The sequence below is a fragment of the Ptychodera flava genome, chromosome 19, assembly GCF_041260155.1.
Source record: "Ptychodera flava strain L36383 chromosome 19, AS_Pfla_20210202, whole genome shotgun sequence".
In the NCBI taxonomy this organism is placed as follows: Eukaryota; Metazoa; Hemichordata; class Enteropneusta; family Ptychoderidae; genus Ptychodera; species Ptychodera flava.
Window position 1 is genome coordinate 36,195,373 of NC_091946.1, and position 21,174 is coordinate 36,216,546.

The following is a 21,174-nucleotide window of genomic DNA, read 5'->3' on the forward strand; positions in this document are numbered from 1 at the left end:
GTTGTCCTTGCTCTACAATTTCGCACAATGTCATATGACATTAAATTAGAATATAGGTCTCAATCGAAACCAACGTGACTAAAGGAACCCGCTAGTGAAAAAATAGCAGGCGCTCGTTGAATATTTTGATCTTTATTTATAGATCATTCGCTTCAAAATAATATATATAAATAACAATGATAAAATTAGCGCCAGGTTGTGCAGATTAACCCAAATTATTTTGTCAGTGCTAAAGGCTTGGTGGAAGATACTGCAAACGACTAAAAGTGTCAACTCGAGCAGGTTACAGCGGCGAGATGGCCGTCAAATCTTGTCAATGCTTCTTCGCAATGGGGGTAAATCTATGGTGTAATATGCGGTTTTCGGATTGGAATTCTGCTGGGCGTGGTTTCATCAACACCGGAACGTGATAAAAGTAACGATTCATGGTTTATGCTGGTACCTACGTGCCATTAATCAGTATTATTTTTGGAAAACATTCTCACGTCGCATGCTAATGTCAAAATACCAATCATAATTTAATTAAACGCCATCTCTGATACGTGCGGTAACTAGTTTTGCTTTCAGATAGAAGTGAGAGACAAGAACGAAATTCAAAGTGCTATTTCTGTAAAATATGAAGGACAACATTTTCAGTAATTTTCGCATGCAGTTTCAGGGAATACCGTTATTTCTCTGGTGTTTTGGTGTACCTGTCGTTAAGTAGCCTAATTCTAGTACCTTTGCGTTTTGCTCGGAGTTAAAGGTTGGGCAAAACTTAATTCAAGTCGATGAATTAATATAAAATCATTTGCAACAGTTTCTCTAATGTCTCTTATATTTCATACAAACTTTTGAAATTTGGCAGCCCAGCTAAGGTCAGGTTTTCCTAGCGATCGAACACCTTACCTTTGAATCTGCGCAGTAATGAGTTCAAATAAGTTCCTGCCGGGTTCCGTGTGAAACTCCCTGTATCGCGTACACCCGAATCACAACTCTAGGGCAAAGCCTCGAGCTACAGTAAGTTCATAGTGGTACGACTCTACATGAGTTGAATGAGGCGCAACAGTCGCGCCGGTGAGGCAGCTTGTCATTGTACGTTAAACAAAATCACATCAAAATATGAGATGCAATTCGAACTGTGAACATTTTTGCATGGAAATTTCCTCCATGAATATATATGTAGGTTACAGATTTCAACAAATTCAATGAACACAGCTTCGCTTTGACAGACAAAGCATTCTTATACGAAGCTACACCGACCATTCCCGCGAGCCAGGGCTAAATTTCCTCAGTAACGCGTGTAGCTGTTGCCGTGAAGAGACCTGTACATGTGGCTGCGACGTTGATACCACAGTACATCGAGATAATTCTCGACAGTCTTTGATGAGAGTGACCAGATTCACGGACATAAAGTATCACAAATTGAATGTAAGCATATATAAATATAAATATACATTTTCACCTTCAATAGTTATTATTACCACAAATTCCGTCTATCTTTAAATTCTCTGTTTGCCTTCATAGATCCTGCACACTGCAATATCAGCGGGCAAAATTTTACCATTACCGTCTCGTTATCATGGTCTGCAGCGTGTTTGGATTTGAGATATCCCTCTTGAACAGGTTGCAGGCAATAATGGCGACGCTTTGAATGGATCGTGGGTTTTTGAAAAGTTACAAGTTGAGAAACAAACACATATTACGAGTATACGAATAACAGATCACACTGTAAACCGATGCAAATACCTGTTGTCAATGATGAAGATGAAAATCACCCACTTTCCATATCACATACAAAAAAAGGGTTTTCAATTTTGGATAACAATCTTCTATCAAGTAAAGCACATGAAGTCTATATTTTATATATGTAGAAAAATAGCTCTTTGTTTTGTTTGCCATTACGTCAACTGATTGCCGAAATTCTGAGATGGCATGACAAATACTTCATCAAAATAAAAGCTTGAAACTGATATTGATTTTAGCACTGGATATACTCTCCCAACCGTTCTTTCACATTACCGCCCTTTTTTGAAAAGGATAAACTTCTTCCAACAAAATGGAAAATTAAACAAATCTACATCTCCCTAAAAGTTTACACGACTTAAACTTGGTGATAAAGTCATCAGCTTTGCTTGTGGCAGCTCGTAATTTCTACTGGACGACGGCGCGCCCTCAACGGTCGGGGCAAATTGTCACCTGCTCTCAGGCACATCAACCCATGTATTCAGGCAATAATATATATGACCATTCCAATTTCTAACTTCAATTCCCTCACTTTCAAAACACACACACTGAAAAGTCAGATTTCATAATATTCAGCTTTATTATGCAAATAAACGATCTCTTCAATGAAAAAAAAAAGATGTGATGGAAAAGGTTACTTCCATACTCACAGACAAGAAAAATTTTGTAAATAAGTTTGCCTTCTTTTTATCATTCACATTTCTCCCATCCAGAAAAAAAGACACCATTGATGTTAAATTACCAGAAAATATACACACACAGATCCTCCTTAGTCAGATACAAAAATAACTTGATATTTTCTTGAAAATTTTTCTTATTTCATACTCACAGAATAGAAAACATAATCTCATAGCGTACATTTCCTATGAAATGTCTTATTACATAAATGTAAGGACTTTTATGTTAAAATTTCAAAGACTGACAGATGTATGATGTGGAAAATTACTTGCACAAATTACGACCCCCCCCCTTAAAAAAATCCAAAACAAAGAAGGCCACGAGGGATTAACATAATTATTTGTGTTATATGCAACCTGTGACCAGGTGAACAAGTTTCCTATTTTGCAACATTTCCATAATAGTACAGAGGGGCTATCTTGCATTTTTATGCATGATAAAGTTGAGATTTCATGAAATTCTGGCTGCAAATCTGATAGCAATTATTGTGTGATTTTTTGGACACTGTATATTCTTGTTAGTACAGGATTACACAGTTAATTGATGCTTGACAGAATTTGATTGACACATTTGAGCATTTGATTTTTGAATTTCAAATTTGTGTGCAAAGGAAAAAATCTTCTTCATACTTTTTTCAGTTCTTCTGAGGTAAAATTTTAGGCATGTTTTAAATACTACTTTCACACAATTTCACTTGACACACTAGATTTTTTCAAAAAGTCGTATACAGCACCCTTGGCCGACATAACATTCATTCAAACGACTCTTAAATTTGCATAAATGGCTTCCAGACTCGATACAATGCTGAATAATTTAAAGGCCAATATAATATTTCTACATCTGCATACTTAAAAAACTTTCGACATAAATCTCATTTTCACTAAATATACAAATATTTAATCTCATGGAGTCATGATCAAGATATACATATTTATCACATTCAAATTATGTATTCACACTTTATTTGGTTGGCCATTTTGGTTCAAAAGTCAACTGAAGGGGAAGTTCTGCTCGGAAAATTTTTTCCAAAAATGAGGAATTAATCTAATGAGAAATTTGCTTTCTGAAATATTGCTATTATGGCTGATTTGGAAAAAAAATGAAGCAAAAACAAATAATTCACCTGAAAACGATACCACAGGAAAGGTGTAACTTTTTTGGCAATCATTGTGCCAAGAGACAATAAGTTGATGTGACTCTGTATATTACAGCAGGGTAATATTGTGTGGAAATATTTTGTAATTAAATTACCAATCACCTGGAAATGACATAATCTCTAAATTATGATTTGCGCTGACATTAATTAAACAAAGAACCCCACTCTTTATATGATAAATGTTTACTCTAATCTACATGAACATGAATTTTGTGTCAAAAGAAAAAAAATTATCTAATTATCAATTCCTTTTAATTGATAATACCATGAAAGAAAATTAATTATTTATACACACATGAAATATCACCATCAAGCCTACCATTACAAAATATGTCATTGCTTACTGAGAGTTAAATAATTTTCACCCAGGTTGTAACAGAAAAGATTTGGTATGACCCAACCATATCCAGTGGATGGGTCGGACCTTTACTAAGGGTAAACAGGAGGCGAGGGTTACAAAATGAGGGACTGAAATCAAAACTGTCCCTTCCCCTTGGAAAAATGCAAATATTTGTGACTTGTGAACTTGTGGAGTAACATCTTGAACTGCCACCATTGTTCATGTTATGCAATATTTATATAGTAAGGAATAAATTTTGTCATTTCTTTTGCTTGATAAATGCGTCTCTGTAGCTGAGCGCTTTCATTCTTTGTGAAGTGTTTATTTATGTCGTATTGTTCTTTGTTTGTTCATTGTTGTCAGCATCAGACTGATGTATGATGTCAGCAGGTCGTCCATCTTGTAACCCTGGAAATAATCAACAAATCAAATTAGTCTTGTAACTTGTCACATTTCTGCTGTTGGCTGTGCTGTGCTCACAAAAAGGATCTGGTATGTATCAGCTATATTTGTCCTGATTCTAGTTATTTGGTGTCACACAGTTTATTGAATCATGGGAAAATATCAAAATGGTTGCCTCTCAGACAGCAACACCAGTGAAATCAACGACAGTTGAGGAGTATGTGAGTGCGAGTGCTTCATGAACTCAACAGTGTGTGGAGGGGTCGCAATCAGAAAAATTGTAACAACTTAGCTCGGATGTTGAACCAATCCTTTTTAGATTGGGGATTTGGCCAAGCGATTTTGCCAGTGGCAAAATTCTCATCTGGGTGATTGTGAGTTCGAACCTGATCAAAAATTTACTGTATTTTCTTTGTTACAGAAATACACAGGAATGTAAATCACAGATCGTAAATTGACCATTATCCTGCGAAGTTCATTTTTCACTATCGGATAAAGTTGGTTAAAACTTGTGAAACACATTTCAATGAACAAAACAAAAAAAATGAACATTTGAAGGACCCTACAAACATAAATACTGTAAATATGATTTTTACGAACTAAAACTCTGATAACATACCAAGCCAAGTGGGTGAAAATACTCTAGGTTTTGGCTCAATACTGCCTTTTACTGACTTGGTAGATAGGGAAGTGATACTGTCTGGCAGGAAAAGGGTTGACTATTTTTTCCCTCTACCTGAAATATATTTTCTTAAAAACTGTGCAAAAAATAACTCCAATTTTTGTAGTGCACCTTACAAAATAAGAACTGTCGTTGGAAAGTGAGCACACTTTTCAGTAATGCATAGTAACTATATGCATTATGTGAGGACCAACATAGAGTGGCTTGGAAGGTTATATTTGATTGGTAGATTGTCATTATTTACAGCAACTTAAGGAGTCTGAAACGTAGGCTATTAGGCTATTGTAATATGAGGGGCTTTTTTAAAATGACTGAATAATAAAAGTGATATTTAACCAACTAGTAAGCTTAATAACAGCAATAATAAACTAACCAGTACGCTACACTCTTTCAAGTTGCTGCACATCGCAATTTATGCACCAGTGTCAATGGAATATGAACATATTTTCAATGACATCATAAAATAAATTGATGCCACAACGCTGATGGAAACCGTGTACACACTTACCAGTGATGTTTCACACAGAAGTTTGCTGCCTTTGACAAGGTTACCAATGGTCATATGGAAGTAAGTATTACCACTGCTCCAATTTGATATCTTGGTGAATGGATAGGTAGCTAGGGTGTCCTTTGTACGCGTGTCAATCAAATTCACCCCTAGCTTGTTGATTGCAATCAGCAAGATTTCAGGGAAGTCTGGCTCTGTAGTTTGCTGTTTGTGGCAGGAAAGTAGAAAACAGAATCAATGGTGTTTTGGTTTGTAAGTTGTTCAGCTACAGATATAAACTGGTTGCGTTATTTCACAGATTCAGAATATACACACATGGTAATACACACATCATGACAGAGACGGCAATCTACGGCAAAATGATTGGCATATTTTATAAGTTATTTCACCAATAAGCCACAAGATTTCACTGTCACCTGACCAATTGACAAGCTAAACATTTCATCAGCAAATACAGCCCGGGTTAGAAAGGAAATATCTTGGGAAAAAGCACTTAACAACATTTATATAGTTGGCGGGTGTTAACTGGATCGAATTTTTCATCCAAATTTAAATTTCAGTTGACAAGAACTGCATGCAGGATTCAGGACAATTTTACACATGTGTGCACACTGTAGTTTTTCACCCTTTCTCCTATACACTATGGTTTGACCCATATTATTTTCCATGATTTCTTTGGACCAATATACAGGAACATAGGGATGAAGACGCTGCAAAAGGAACTTTTGCAACTTTTATCACTAAATTGTTGCAAGTCGCAAAGTACAAAACACTGCATGGGGACTAACTGTAAGGAAAACTTAACCCCTGCAGCCATTTCAGATTTGGTCAGCTAAAACAATTTTTTACCTCCAGTAGAAATATCACCAGGTATATTTTTACTGTCTCTAACCTCTACACCCCCATTTCACCGTATATAGGTCCAACAATCCCATTGAAAACAATTGGCAAGTACCAAAGTGTGGCAGTGAAAAGGGGGAAAAAACACATGTATGCAGGAAGTCATCTTATTACTATCATTTGACACTTTCATCCCCGTTTCTCTGCAAATATATTTTACTTCTCTATTGAAAACAATAGGGTTAGACCATTGTCTGTGGGTGAATGGGTAGGAACAAAAATACAATGACTATTCCACTTTGTAGAACAGGGTGGTGTGCAAGATCACTTACACTTCTTGACCTCGGAAATGACACAAACGTTGGGTGACACTACTGCAGACATAGCAACGCTAGGTTTGATAATTTTTACACATTACTGGGAAACATTACTGTACAGAAATATAATGCCTTGCGCATGCAGTTACAGGAATAATGAAAATTGACAGATTCCACCCTTTCACCGCTGAATTTTGGTGCAGTCCACCAATAACTCAATGGTGTGGTTGGACCAATGAACTAGAAAATGGGGGTGAAAAGATAAAGGGAATGGTTTGGAAAATAATGACAACAAAAATGAAAACAGAATAATGTACTCACTGCCTATAAATGAAAGGAAACAGATAAAATGATGTCAGAATATGTCACCTGAACCAAGGAGTAACGATGGAAAAATGCAATTTGTGATTGAAATTTGTGATGCAAAACAGTATTTCATTTTCTCTGGACAAACAGCAAGACAGAACTAATACTGCTGTTGACTGATTTACTCGGTAGCCATACTACCATACAGAGTCCAATATTGAACTTGAATATGTGTAGACCAAAAAATATGATGAAACACTGGAAGAATTGAAGTCTAATTCACTGACAGTCAAGAGTTTGTGTTGGGGAGTCTACACCGGGATTGTTTCAACAGTTTGCTCTGAAATAACTTACCCTGACTTCAAAGAAAGCTGATCCAAATGTTGGCCATCTGTAGATGATTTTCAGGAATGCTATCTTGGCCTCGTCTCTGGTTTTACCGGAATGTTTGTTGTATGATGCAATTATGGCCTGTATTGAAAGACATGAATAATGTATCACATGTGAAACTGATTTCAAATTATGGAACTTTTTTAGAATTTGATAATCTAAGTAGACACAAAATTGATTCTTATAATGCTTTTGGATCGTGGTGGAATACTTCCATTGCTGCCTAAAACTGATAAAACAAAAGAATAGCATAGGAGCTCAAGAGGGCGCTGCGTATACTAGTCATAGGTAAAGACTTTAGCAAGCCACGGATAATGTGGTGCAGTAAATGAACCGTAACCTTTGGATTACAAAGTTATATTATTCAGTTTACAGAGACCCACAAATCACATGAACTGATCCTATACCAATCATTATTAGGTCATGCAACTTGGGAGAGGGTGCAGAAATACTCACCCTCTTCCAATCATCATGTGACTGGGCCTTGATGAGGTCTGCCGGAAGCAATTCTCGTAACATTTTCCTGCCATGCAAAAAAGGGCAAAAATGAGACATGTGAACTACATTAAATCAAAGAAAATGATATGTCTCTACAGTGCACTGCATGATGATTGCATAAATCAGTGGAAGTACTGAGGAACACTGCACTGTAGGACAATTCAACATTATCTTAGGGGGTCTATTTATCTGCCATTACAGTAAAAGCATCCTCAGATTAGGACTAATTACTGTAAGCATTAAGATGTGGCCAGGCATTCTTTAGGTGTGCTGCAACCTTCTTTGCAAAATTCATCATGTATCAAACAAATAGTTAAGTACATCATTATGTCTGAATGGCACTGATTGTGACTGTAGGTTTGTTACAGAATGGAGCATTTTCCTTTTGGCACTGGTCACTGCTGGCACAAATTCCAACAAAGTTTGTCACTTAGCACTGGTATTTATATCTGAAGTTTTACAGTCAGTTCTCTTGATATGTTGTTTTTATAGTTTGAATCATAACAAATATTTATTGTAGCATTTTAATTATGGACTAAAAGCCATTAGAAATCAGCTCTATTATATTTTCTTCCACATCTTTACCATCTGGGAAAGCAATATAATTAATCAGTTCCTGTCTGAGAATGATCAAATCATGCTAAGATTTTCTTCATTTACAACCTGCATCTCTGGAAGATTCAAGGAATGGCTGACACTTACGGAATGTTAGGGAATTCAGTCTTATCATCTCCAAATCGTACTCTGTACTGGAATGCTGCCAGCTGGGCTGCTTCCTCTTTGGTGCTTTTGTGGTAACCACGGAGAAGTTTTGGAAGCTCCTGGAGAAAAGAAATTCCAAATAGGATGTGAACATTTAGAAAGGCATTGTGGATAAATGGAGGATTCAACCAAAAGTTCACCATTCCCAAGTATCGTGTGCTTGCAGTGTTTCAATACAGTGAAAAATAATACGTAACTGTACTTTTGACATTGTAAGTCAAATTTCCAAGTATTTGATTAAAAAGAAATACGGTTGACTATAAGTTTGGTGGAAGAGTTAATATCTCTAACTTAGTATACCACTATTGACAGTTATAAATGACAAGAACACACATTCCGAAATCCAATAATATTATCACACAAAAAGCACCATACTTGACGATGACAACAAAAACTAAGTACATCAATCAGTTTCTTGTTTCACAGCTGTTGATCATGATGAGTCACAAGAGAGTATACAAACCTGGTGATAGTGGAATATACAGTCAGCGTTTGGATCTTTGCCAGGAACAGTTGTAGACCAAAGTTTCTTCATGAAAAACACTTGGTAGGTGAGTACTGGCATTGTGCCTGACAAAAAATAACATAAACATTGATTACACTTTGTTCAATATGCTTATTCCAAGGTCAAATAAATCCTTTGGCTTTTTACACTCAGGCTTATTCTCAAATTGTTTTTCATACAACGGTCAACAACTACTTTTTGTCGGAACCATATGAATGTTACTGTGGTCTGCTTAACCAGTTGAAACCAATGGAGGCATACGGTAAAGCTGTACGTACACAGGGCTGTTACATGAAAAACTCAACAGGCTCGATGACAAACAAATGGTCAATGGACCACATAAAATTGAACTGGATTATTCACTTGATGGTTTGACCAGACTCAGTGCCAGAGAGGACAACCATGCTATATCAGACTACTCACCATCTCTGCTTGGCCTGGCTTTCCTAATCCAATCAGTCAAATGTCTGACAAAGTCAAAGAAGAAATCACCTTCCGGAACACTTATCACTGTAAAAATGAAATCAGACACACAAAAATGATCATTAATTCTTTGAAATTTGATTTTTTCAACATATCAACAAAATTTTAAGTGATACTGACATGGAATGACAGGTAAGATAACATAATTTTTTTGGTCCTAAAACTTAAAGATGGGTAATTTACAAAAAAATACTTTTTGTACAGGAAAATCTAAAATGGTATAAAATTGTGCAAAAAAGCTGTCTTGGTTTGATAAGGTAAACATTGTCCTACTTCATCAGAGTTCAGGCACTGAAAGCACATAACATTTGAGGACTTTCACACACACTATTTCAGCAATTTTAAAGGACTTTTTTCAGGTCAACAATACCATTTTCCAAGTGTAGTTTATTTATCACTTTTATAATATCCTGATTGATCATTTTGCAATTTTAGAGAATCATGCATGGCATATCAATTTTCCAGGAATATCCAGGACATACTATTTCATTTTCCAGGAAAGGACATTCCAGGAATTGGGGAGCTTATTTTATATATGACATTCAGCTTCTCCTTTCCTAAAAGCAGTAAAGAATTCAACATTTTGTACATTTTGTACAAAGGACATGAAGTTGGCTAAGATGAGAATTTTGATAATTACATCAATCTTCATATGGATCTTACCTTTATCAGCAATCTTTACAAACAAACTGAAACCTTCCGATGATTTCAGTCGAAGTCTGGTTGCAATGCCCTGGCAGAAGTCTTTAGCTCTGGTCCCTGAGTCAACTTCAAAGGCCTGAAAGGAAAAATGATTTAAAAAATTCAGGAAAAGATGTCAAAATACAAACTTACAAGTAATAAATCCAAACACTGGTTATATTCACATATAAATTACAAGAATTTGACTTAAATCAATCAAACTATGTCATAACATTATGCACTTATCAATATTTTCCACTGGGGAGTTTGGTCCTGACAAAATGTCAAATTCACCACCCTTAGGCAACAACAGTATGTCAAATACCCTAGGGTTGAGGAAATAGAGGCTACACATAGATTATTTAGGACTTGATATCTGTCAAAATTCAAGACAAGGAGCATACTGCGGCAATCAAAATCCTGTGTCTCGGAATACGATTTGTGATCAATTTCCCCTGTTGTCCTCTCCAAGCGGAAAACTTTGATAGGTACATTAGTAACTCAGAACCATGCACATTTATCTCCTCGCTTTAGAACTGACAGAAAATGATTAAATTGACCAATAAACTTAGTGTCTATGCACATTTTGGACATCTATTGTATGACTAATACTTGAATTGCAACTTACCAACATTTGTTTGTGCAAAGTGTTCTGTTCAAGGACACAAATCTCACAATAAGGATTCATCACCTACAAACATGTTTGTGTACCTCGGTGTATACAAGAACACAATTAGAACTACTGCTATTTTAGAATAATTGAATTGTGATGAAAGATGAAGAATCTCTGCATTTTTTGTTTTTATCATACAGGGTCTTTTGACAGTGATTGTTATTTTAGCTATGCCACAAACAATCTGAACAGACTACCTAAGATACTGTCCTCAGATAATTTCAATTGTGATAATATTTACTGTAATAACATAAAATTCCTAATTGAAGTTGCAGCTTCCATTTAAGATGCAGCTTCAATTAGGCATTTCACGGCAACGTCCAAGAACGGCACCTACCTCGTCCGTATCATCCGGGAAGTACACCTTATGGAATATCTGTGTTGTCTTATGTTGGATAGCTTCCACTTCAACCAAATGTGGTGGATACTTCCTCTGACCATTCCGGATGGTTTTCTGTAACCGTTGGTGACAGTCCATTGCCAGCTGATGCCTCTTGGACCGGAGGAACTTGGTGACTTCCGGAAGTAACGACTGACTGCACGCAAAGATTCCTGTTGCTAACCACATCAACTCCCAGCCTCTTTCTTCACTTAACCTGTGAGCAGTATGACAACAAAGTACAGTTCAGTTTTGTGAAAGATAGCATTAGTGATACTTCATAAATATTCCCACTTCCTGTCATTTTATTTGACAAATACTAAATCTCTGACATCAAAAAACAACATAATTAATATATACATAAGTAAAAAGAAGGCAAAAGTAATTTCAGATCTGGTGAGGATGGTATTATTGTAAACTAGAATAATATAGCTCATCCAGGGCTAATACTACCATGAATAAGAGGTACATAATTATATGCCATTTTTTCCAAATAAAATAGCCTATCAAAAGCAATGATTTCATATAAAAATTTGCATAATCAATATTATAATATTATGCAACCTGAACAAATCAAAACTAGGCTTCCATGTTTGCAATGACATTGTGATGCAACATTGACCAATCAGCATTGATGTATCATGCGGTACACACCTGATCCTGTTTCCTGTCAGCTGTTTGATGAGTTGACAATAGATCTCATCTCTGAGAGCTTCATGCTTCAGTGCTGATTCAAAGATGTGGTCTGTTAGCTCATTGCCATGTCTTGTCCTCTTGGAAGGGTAGTCGCCCATGTACTTCATAATAGGTAAGATTTATTAAGGAACGTCATCGTTTGTGTTCAGCAATTAACCCTTCGAGCACCAAAGTCAATTTTTGTGACCCTTATAAAATGTACTCCAGTCAATTTTTTTTAGGTTTTTGTCAAAATTTTGATAAAATACAGTAGTCAATGAAATTTCATGTCCCTTTGGTCCGAAATTATCAAACAATCACCGAAAACTTCATAAAAATTGGTAAAATTTACACTGAAATTTTGGTGGGAAAAAATTACAGCACTCAAAGGGTTAAATATCCCATTAGCTGTATAATTTTGCGTTTTGTTTGACAAGATGGTTTGAAATCAAAAGCAACTTGTATAAAAATGTCAATGTCACTGGAGTGTTATTAGTAAAGAACGTTTTTCAAACATTGGCGATGGATGTACAACATAGATTTTAACAATGGACTATTGCAAGTTGGATATAGCCGCTATGAGTGAGTATACAAGAACTGCGAACAATCCAATGAATACATCACCAAGTAGTGAAATAGTGACATTTTCAAAGACAAAGTGGCGTACTAACAGGAATCAAAAACCCTCCAGATTTGTCAGTACAGCAAAGTGAATGACTTTTCCTACTCGCCAAAAGATGGTTACTTTACTCTTGAACATGTTTGTAAATAAATTTCTTTTGATGGAAAGGATATCCAAGAAAGCCAACACTGATTCTTGAGTGATTTCATCATTATTCTGTAATTTCTTCAAAAGAGGCATTCTGATTGGTTCCTTGGTATAACTCCACAGTGTATCCTTTCCTTTCCTCTTGGACAGTGTTGCTGTCAGTGTCTTCTTGGGAGGTGTCCTTGTTCAAGCAAAAGGAAAAGGAAAATATTTTATATAACTGAACCTTACAAGCGGGTGAAAATATGTAAAGGTTTTGGCCCAGTGCCCCTTTTTTACCGAATTTGCCGATGGGGAAGTGATATTCCTTGCAGGAAAGAGGGTTAAGAATTTTTGTAAGAATGTCACAGATACTGCCATGTTATCACTGAACTATATTTTCAAAGACAAAATGGCTTAATGACAGGAATCAAAAGCATCTCTGCAAACTTCTGTGTATTTTTTGGACTCATTTTAGGAGAGTCATGAATATTTACTGGTTTTATTTCTTCTTATTTGTTTGTTTATTTTTGTTGTTGTTTGTGAGTTTTATCTGGGTCTATGTTAGCCTGAAGTACAGATACTAAAATCCATACAGGCATAGCCATACTTCCTGTTGTAAAACTCAGACAAACAGCTCATTTTAAATCGTTGATATGAAAGTCACATATCGCTTTCATCATCATAAGTCAAGTTTCTTGTTGGTGACACATATTGAAATTATAAACTTGCGTGGGATTTATGATAAGGTTTTACTTGTTTTTCAACTGAACAAAGAGGTCAACCTAAGAACACAGTGAAGATGCCATTTCAACCTTCAGAGGGCGCAATACTGAATAGAAACAAAGTTAACCTTCGACCTTTGAAATAAACAGCTTATATTCTCTCATTTTGCAAGCACTGATAGTTTGCCTTTTGTTTTCATTTTTATTTTCACTCAATCTCAATGTTCTCAGCATTCTCAAGGTATCATATTCTATTTTTACATTCTATATTCTCAAAGAAAATGATGTTTTACATCCTTCAACAATTGTTCATTGCAGTTATAGCAGAATAAATCATCATATGTAGAGAGAATCAGACATTTGCTCCATATTTGTATGGGAGAACTTTATTAGCGAGAGACGCACGATAGAGATGAACCAAACAATAGCCGTAAAAAATTCAGAGTGGTCAGACGTTAAGCCATTTTGGAATACTTTCTCAAGTAGTTTGTCTTTGTGCTGTGAAGCTATTAAAGCATTCATACCATGTACAGGAGAACTCACATACTGACCAAAGTCCATACTCATACAATAATGTAGAAACATTCAATCTTTAAAGGCATGTTTTCAGTTTTCTGAACCAAAGGTCTGATTTTACACTTTAAAAAGTCCTCTTCCATTGTAAAATGCATTCATAAAAGATCCAATACGTCTTCATTTGTTCTGTCAAGTCTTTGACAACAATCATAAATGCATAAGCAACAAAAATAAACATCTCCAGATCGCTAGTAGTATTTTCACAGAAAAAGCGCTCATTGACTTTAACGAGAGATAAAACATACTGAAACATGCAGCGTGACGGGTACTGAAATACTGTAGTATCTGCACAGTGTTATTACTATAAAGGCTGGTCCTAGTGACAGTGAGTTGAAGAGATATCTTCTAAAGTAGGAATGTACAATAAGTATCAATTCCATTGGCACCTTTCTATGCTCAATGTCTGTAGGTTGATACACAACCAAAGAAAGTGATACTGATTGATAAGCAATTTCAGTTCTTGCTTGCTTACCTGAAATGATCCAGCGCATATTGTTCCAGAGTGTGTGGTTTTTCCAGTGGTTCAATTTCTTGTTGCATAGCCATCTCTGTCGCACTCATCATCTTCTCTGCCATTTCATTGGGTTGAAGTGTAAATAGAGCCTGTAGAGCAGAAATTAAATCAACTTAGCGAGGCTTAAAATGACCAAGCAAGGGAGTTCAATGGAACATAAATATCTACCTGAGGAGTCTTGGTAATTATCCTCAAGCTAGGGAGTTGTAACTGGATCAGTCAATGTTCATAGGTGGTATCACAATGGACCATTTTACAGCCATTCAAAAATACCACTACATTCATTTCACATCATTTCCATATACTTGAAGTTTTTTCCCTTTTATATTAGCCCTTGAGGTAGAATGCACCAGATATTAAGACTCAAATTTCTACAACTCTTTTCTGGTCAACTGCTTGTGTGGAGTTCATTTTGAAGCTCTTGAGTATTTGATTTTTAACAATCAAAGCTTTAGTTTGTCCTCTTAGCACTAGCACAGTGATGGTGGCCATTTTAATATCAAATATTGGTGAATACTGGGTAATTTGACTTTTTTTTGTACCAGACTGCATGGTAACTTCTGATTTGTTAGGAGAATGGTTGAAAATTTCTTTTTCTTCAGGAAAATTTGAGCAGAAGTTTAAGTCATTCAATTTTGAGGTGTATACTACCTTAAGAAGAACTTACCACGATATCTGGCGGTGGTTTTGTGATGGTTGGTAAGACATAGACACACTCAGCTGGGAAGTCCCCTATCTTGCCAGTTCTTTCATTCTCACCGAGACACCAGCCACTGTTCAATGCTGAGTCACCGTTTTCTTGTTCCAAGATGATCAAATCACCCTTCTGGAAACTCAAAAATGAAGAACCTTTTTCTGTACATGAGAGAAAGAGAGTGAAACAAGATAAGTTAGTCTGTCTGTCAAGCAATGTGCAGTGTAGCCATGTCTTACAAATAAGAAGTGTTCAATGATTGGTTGATTCAAGAAACATTCTGAAGATATAATAACATTCTGAGCAATGGAGAGACTGGGGACAGACGTCACTGGTATGAAATAACCTTTTATTTGGAAGAAATTTATGACACAAAGATTAACCCTTGAGTGCCTAAGTAAATTTTTGTTGCCTTTATGAAGCATAACCAAGAAAATGTTTTACAGAGTTTTTCTGGCATTTTGACAAAAAACTGTCGCCACTGAAATGTGATGTCTATTAAGTCCAAAATTATTAGAAATATTACAGAAAAGTTTATAAAAATCGGTAAAATGGTGGCAAAAATTACAGCACTCAAAGGGTTAAATACTATCAGGACCTGTACGAGCTGACTCACCTTGGAAACAAACATGTCACACTTTTGAAAATATTAGTAGCTTTTGTAAAAGATGAAATGTAGGATGAAAGCTTTATTCAAAATAGTACCAACATTGCGAAATAAACTTAAAATTACCAATTGTTTTTGTTTGTAAACTTAACATTTCCATATGTGTTTGCTGCATTGAAGTATCATAAATACTTCGGTAAGTGAAGTTTGAAGTAACAGACATCACTGATTTGCACTGACTTGGCAAGATAGCGGCCCCTGAATGCAAGGTTCTACTAGACACCCTGAAAATTAATGTGATTTCAACCCAATTGGCAGGATTGGAGTTAGATTTTGCCATGATGATGTATGATTGAAGTGTGTACCTTGACTTGGAGCATCTTGGAGTGCTACAACATATCTAGATTTCTTTTTCAGACCCTCAAGGAAGCCAACGACCAGATCACGGATGTCTTCAGCGTTGGAAGATGTGAATGTGTACTCATCACCTTTGACTGTAAGCAGTGTGAAACTCTGGCCATGCAATTTGCCAGTCCTGCCAAGATAAAAGAAACAGTATTATACAAATGAAAATTTGTTCTGATTGGTCGTGTGTTATCTTCCAAGGAATCAAATTGTAAGCAGAAAGTAGTTTAATTTCTTCTCATACATCACTTGATCTACTGTAATCTCAGTAAACTTTGTGAAAACTGTTGTTGTGAGCATACTAAATTCAGTTGTAGCATTGAATCTAGCTAAAACAGCTCCTTCAATAAACTCGTCTCTAGGGGGCGCTGTTGCATCGACAAACCATAACAGTGACCAACTGCCCAAAATTTCTCAGAGAGCCCTAACCTGCTGCTGGAGACCTGTGTGATTTCTGGGAATGACAACTCAAGGAGAACTTGCTCCTGGTCATCTACGATGTAAACTCCTGTCCAGTTGACAGCAATGATGACGTCATTCTTGGGAAGACTGGGTCCGGAAAATTTGTAAGCTTCATAGAACCTTGAGAAAAGCAGTGGCCATTTAAACCTTGCATAGTTAACCACGTCTTCTTTCACTTTGAGTTTATTGACCCTATCTTTCACATAGTAACTCTGTGGAAACAGAAACAAAACGATAACATTTCAACTTGGTTGCACTGTAGGCTTAAACAATACTGTGTGTTTCTGTGTCTTTGGAAACTGAAGAATGTTACTGTGACAAACTTACAAGTTTTTGAAAATAAAGATTGAGAAAATCCTCTAAGTAATGTTGATTATCATGAAAATGATACGAACTATTTTTCTCTTCAGATTTCAGACAAACAAATATCAAGTCTCTCTTTCATAATTTGATCTTCTCTTTGTCACGACAACCATTTCTGTAGAGTTTTTATACCAAAGGCTTAGAACAACTAAAGTATGGATTCACTGAAGAGTGTAGGACAGGAACATACTCTAGTGTGTTCAGCAATCACCATCTGTGCCCATCGCTCAATTGTTTTGGATCCGGTCATTGCACTGTCTGGAATGTACGTCGGAAGTAAACCCAGTAGCCGATCATAAACCATGTCATATCCGTACTCTACATAATACTGTTGAGCAGCTATGGCCGCGAGATCAGAATCCTGCAAAACAAATCAATCCAAATTATTATATCAATCACAAAACATACATTGTAACATAATTTGTAGCTGTACTGTTTTGAATTCAGAACTTTGGTTGTGACCATTATATCAATGCTAGTGCAAGGATAATTCCATAATTTTTTCAATGTAGAGGCAGCTGCATTTTTTAATATTATCAGGGGAGTGATACTTTTGTAACAGCTGGTCTGGAACTATATCCTATCCAGTACAAGACACTAGCTTGTGCATGGCACAGAAATGGAAGAAATAAAAAAACATGAAAAATCTGTTATATTGAGTTCTTTTTTGGAGATACAGAATGGAGAATCTTTACTCAGTGAGCTATGGTGGATTATCTGAACAAAAATGGCACATATAGGATAGTTCTGTCTTTTCTTACTAGAGAACATTGGAATCTGATACCAACAAAATGCACTATGTATTTTGAACGTTTTCATCCCAATCAACCAGTGTAGCAATCTAGCTTTGCAACTGAAAACAAAAGGATTAGGCCAAACCATTGTGGTGAACGGGGTTTAAAATAGGTATTATTTACTCTTAACGGATTGAAAATCTACCTTTTCACATCGGTATTCTCCAAATTTGATTCCTCTGACAACCTGTTGATAGATCAGATTGGTTCCGACGGGATCTTCACTGGGATCATGCCATGGGGCAAAGATCTCCTTCCGGAAGAAAAGACGCCATGGAGCATTGCGTTCTTGAGCTCCTTGTTCCTTGGCGTACTGTTCACACTGAGAGATTGCATCCATGACATGGTCACTGCCACTGCCAAGTGATGACACCTAAAATACAGACAGACAATTTCCAGTTAGAATTTACTGATGTGACATTGAAATGATTCCTCTTGAACACACTTTTCAATTCTGTTAAAGCTCATGAAAATGGCCAATATTAAGGTTGTAACATGCCTCAATTGAAAGACAAACTTTTGCTGAAACTTTCTGTAGGAAACTTTAAATACAACCATTTTCAGTATTAGACAGCGAAGCTACTGCAGTGAATTGAACTGCAATAAACTGCTTGCACTAATTAGTTTCAGCTGTAGCTACTTGACACAGACAAGCTCTGTCTGGGGCTGGGGTTGTAAATGAGAGTTTACGATTGGCAAACTGGTTCAAGATTAAGATACTATGTAACATTACCATTCACTGGTCCATGTACAAGTCTTGTTTATTTCAACTTCCCCAGACAAACTGTCTGCATGGGACATACAATGTTGTCGACTTTGCCAGCTGGCTACAGCTGAAACTAATTAGTGTGAGCAGTTTTATTGCAGTTCACTGCAGTGGCTTTGCTGTCTAATACTGAAAATGGTTATAATTACCTGCTGAAATCAAAAATAAAAGTCAGAGGCCACCATTCAAAATTTGGTACCAGTGAAACACTAGAGTCAACAAGGGGATGCCAGCCATTTTGAATTTCAAATATCGGTAAATGTGAGGCAATTTGTTTTGCTGGTACCAAGCCTTGCACTGTGACCCCTACTTTTTATCTTGATATGGAGAGAGAATGGTTGAGAGTGTCATCGAGGAAAGTTTTAGCAAACGTTTAAGTCTTTCACTTTCGAAGTGCATACTACCTTCAGTGTAGAGGTGATGGGTGACAAAAGAAAACCTAGCTGTACATTACTCACCTTGTCAAATAGTGCAATGTAGAGCGAGAATCCAAACTGATCATGAAGTGTTATTTTGTCAGCCAGCTGACTACAGAGTTCCCTAGCAGTGGTTGCAGAGTCAGCTAGCAATGTCTTGGTTGTACCGTCCATGAAGGTTATCGGTAACATCAGTGGCTTCTTTGACTTTGTTGCCTGTCAAGAAACATTTCACACCTTTAGAAGCATGTCACAAAATTTCAATGTTGTTCAACTATGGGATGTATTGAGGATCAAGGCAACAAGAGGTAAAATATCACTCTGATTACTTTGATATGAGTAACAGTACCAGGAGCTCGCGTACATGTAAAAATGTCGGTACTTTTTTCCGAAACAAAAGTACACACACGCGCTCCTCTTAACCATCTCATTAGATATTTTGAACATAGAGTGGCACTTATTTTTCAAAGAGACTCGATGAAATTCAGTGAAGTGAATTTCTCGTAAACTTGGTCTTTCCTTCCACTAACCTGTAGTTCCAACCAACTTGGAGGCTGATTTCTAGTACCATTGGCGAATGTCCTCCTCAATCTCTCCTCACAGTAGGGGGCGTAACCAGGGGGTCCTTCACTGATGAAACACCTCAAGTACTTTACAAACTGCAGAGAGAAGACGGATGTATAAAATGTGACATCACTTGTACCTACATTAAGTTTCAAGTGTGATGTTAGTATGACTTTACATTTCAAGAGCAATCTAAAAACAATATCTCTCAGCTGTGATTCTTAACAGTTTTACTCACTCCATCATCCAAGGTGCTAAGCCCATCTACACTATTGGGTACCTTTCACTCACAACCCAATGAAGCAATGAGGAGCAAAGTGCCTTGTTCAAGAACACATTACTGTGTTCTGGTTTCAAAAATCGACATCCTCTGATAGACAGTGTGCCACTCTGAACACACCAGGGTCACTAACACAATGTCCTTTGACCCTTGACTCCACTACCATACCGACTGAGCCATTAAGTCTCCTCCAAAAGTTAACTTTTGTAATGAATATCACTGTAATGTGAATCTGAATTGTTCTGTATTTTTTGTGACCTGCTTCTACAATGATGATATAGCAAGCGACATGCTTGGAATAACAAAGTTGTAAGTCTCTATCGATATTCTTTGCAATGTTCCTATTGCCTTAAGAAAACAGTGAGAAAGTTAGACTGGTCATTATAGCGATGTGTTGAGTTAAAATTTGCACAATTATAACAACAGTCATCTAAACAATTGGTATCAATGAATGTAGGTTGTTTCTTTTCTACTGAAAACTTTGACTTACCCTGTCTGAAGGTGCAAAACAGCCAACACAAAGTGATATCAAAATCCATCCTCTAGCGTGACTGCTCTTTGATGGATTCTGTGTCAGCTGTTTACAGATCTGACAGTAGATCTCATCCCTGGAAACAGTGACAAAAATACACAACAACTGTTACAAATGGCAAGGTCACTACTATGAATGCAGTAGGATATCACGTGAAATACTGCCATTCTATGTAAATGCACTGGAATATTACATAAATAGAGCAGGATATCATGCAAATGGTTTGGGATATTGTGTAAGTACATTGGGAAATTATGTAAATAGACTGTTACATGGCAATAAACTGGGTTATTATGGAAATAATGATAGCAACACAAATGTGTGCTCTGAATATATAAATAATATTAATAACCACGATATCATAAATCTCAAAAAACCCACCTGAGTTCTGGCTTTAGAATACCATGTCCAATAATAAAATGCAATTTTTCCAGGTTAGATGTCGGTCTGTCAATGACATAACTGTTACCGCTGAGCTCACTGCTTTGTTCACCTTCTGCTAATTTCAGATAAACCTCCTCAGTCAGCTTGGATTTCTTTTTCAGCGTCAAAGACACAAGTTTCCTTCGCACGCTGTTCTTGCCTTTGTTTGGTACCGGCTGATGTAAAAGCAAAGGAAAACCAGAAGTTTTATTTCAAATTCCTCTCAGGCATAAAGAATAAAAGGCTTCCCGTTTTCTTTCAAACTTTCTAATTTTACAGGCTCATATATGAGAAGAAATATGAAA

The 21,174-nt window shown here is 36.5% G+C and overlaps 1 protein-coding gene across 1 annotated transcript in view; it reads right to left on the reverse strand.

Annotated features, from left to right (window-relative positions):
• Positions 1-2,281: 2,281 nt before the first annotated feature.
• The window catches only part of LOC139119410 (myosin-VIIa-like), a 58,796-nt gene continuing 39,903 nt past the window's right edge, over positions 2,282-21,174 (reverse strand). Inside the window, exons 24-44 of the mRNA XM_070683215.1 lie at positions 20,828-21,045; positions 20,405-20,522; positions 19,601-19,729; positions 19,113-19,286; positions 18,034-18,261; positions 17,285-17,455; positions 16,699-16,943; positions 16,230-16,399; positions 15,231-15,418; positions 14,522-14,652; positions 12,796-12,950; positions 11,980-12,133; positions 11,284-11,542; positions 10,256-10,370; positions 9,533-9,619; positions 9,068-9,174; positions 8,545-8,663; positions 7,801-7,867; positions 7,309-7,425; positions 5,492-5,695; positions 2,282-4,307 (exon numbers count right to left, since the gene is read on the reverse strand). Of these exons, the coding sequence (XP_070539316.1) occupies positions 4,221-4,307; positions 5,492-5,695; positions 7,309-7,425; positions 7,801-7,867; positions 8,545-8,663; positions 9,068-9,174; positions 9,533-9,619; positions 10,256-10,370; positions 11,284-11,542; positions 11,980-12,133; positions 12,796-12,950; positions 14,522-14,652; positions 15,231-15,418; positions 16,230-16,399; positions 16,699-16,943; positions 17,285-17,455; positions 18,034-18,261; positions 19,113-19,286; positions 19,601-19,729; positions 20,405-20,522; positions 20,828-21,045 (3,243 nt within the window). The 3' untranslated portion in view covers positions 2,282-4,220. The remainder of the gene's footprint in view (positions 4,308-5,491; positions 5,696-7,308; positions 7,426-7,800; positions 7,868-8,544; positions 8,664-9,067; positions 9,175-9,532; positions 9,620-10,255; positions 10,371-11,283; positions 11,543-11,979; positions 12,134-12,795; positions 12,951-14,521; positions 14,653-15,230; positions 15,419-16,229; positions 16,400-16,698; positions 16,944-17,284; positions 17,456-18,033; positions 18,262-19,112; positions 19,287-19,600; positions 19,730-20,404; positions 20,523-20,827; positions 21,046-21,174) is intronic.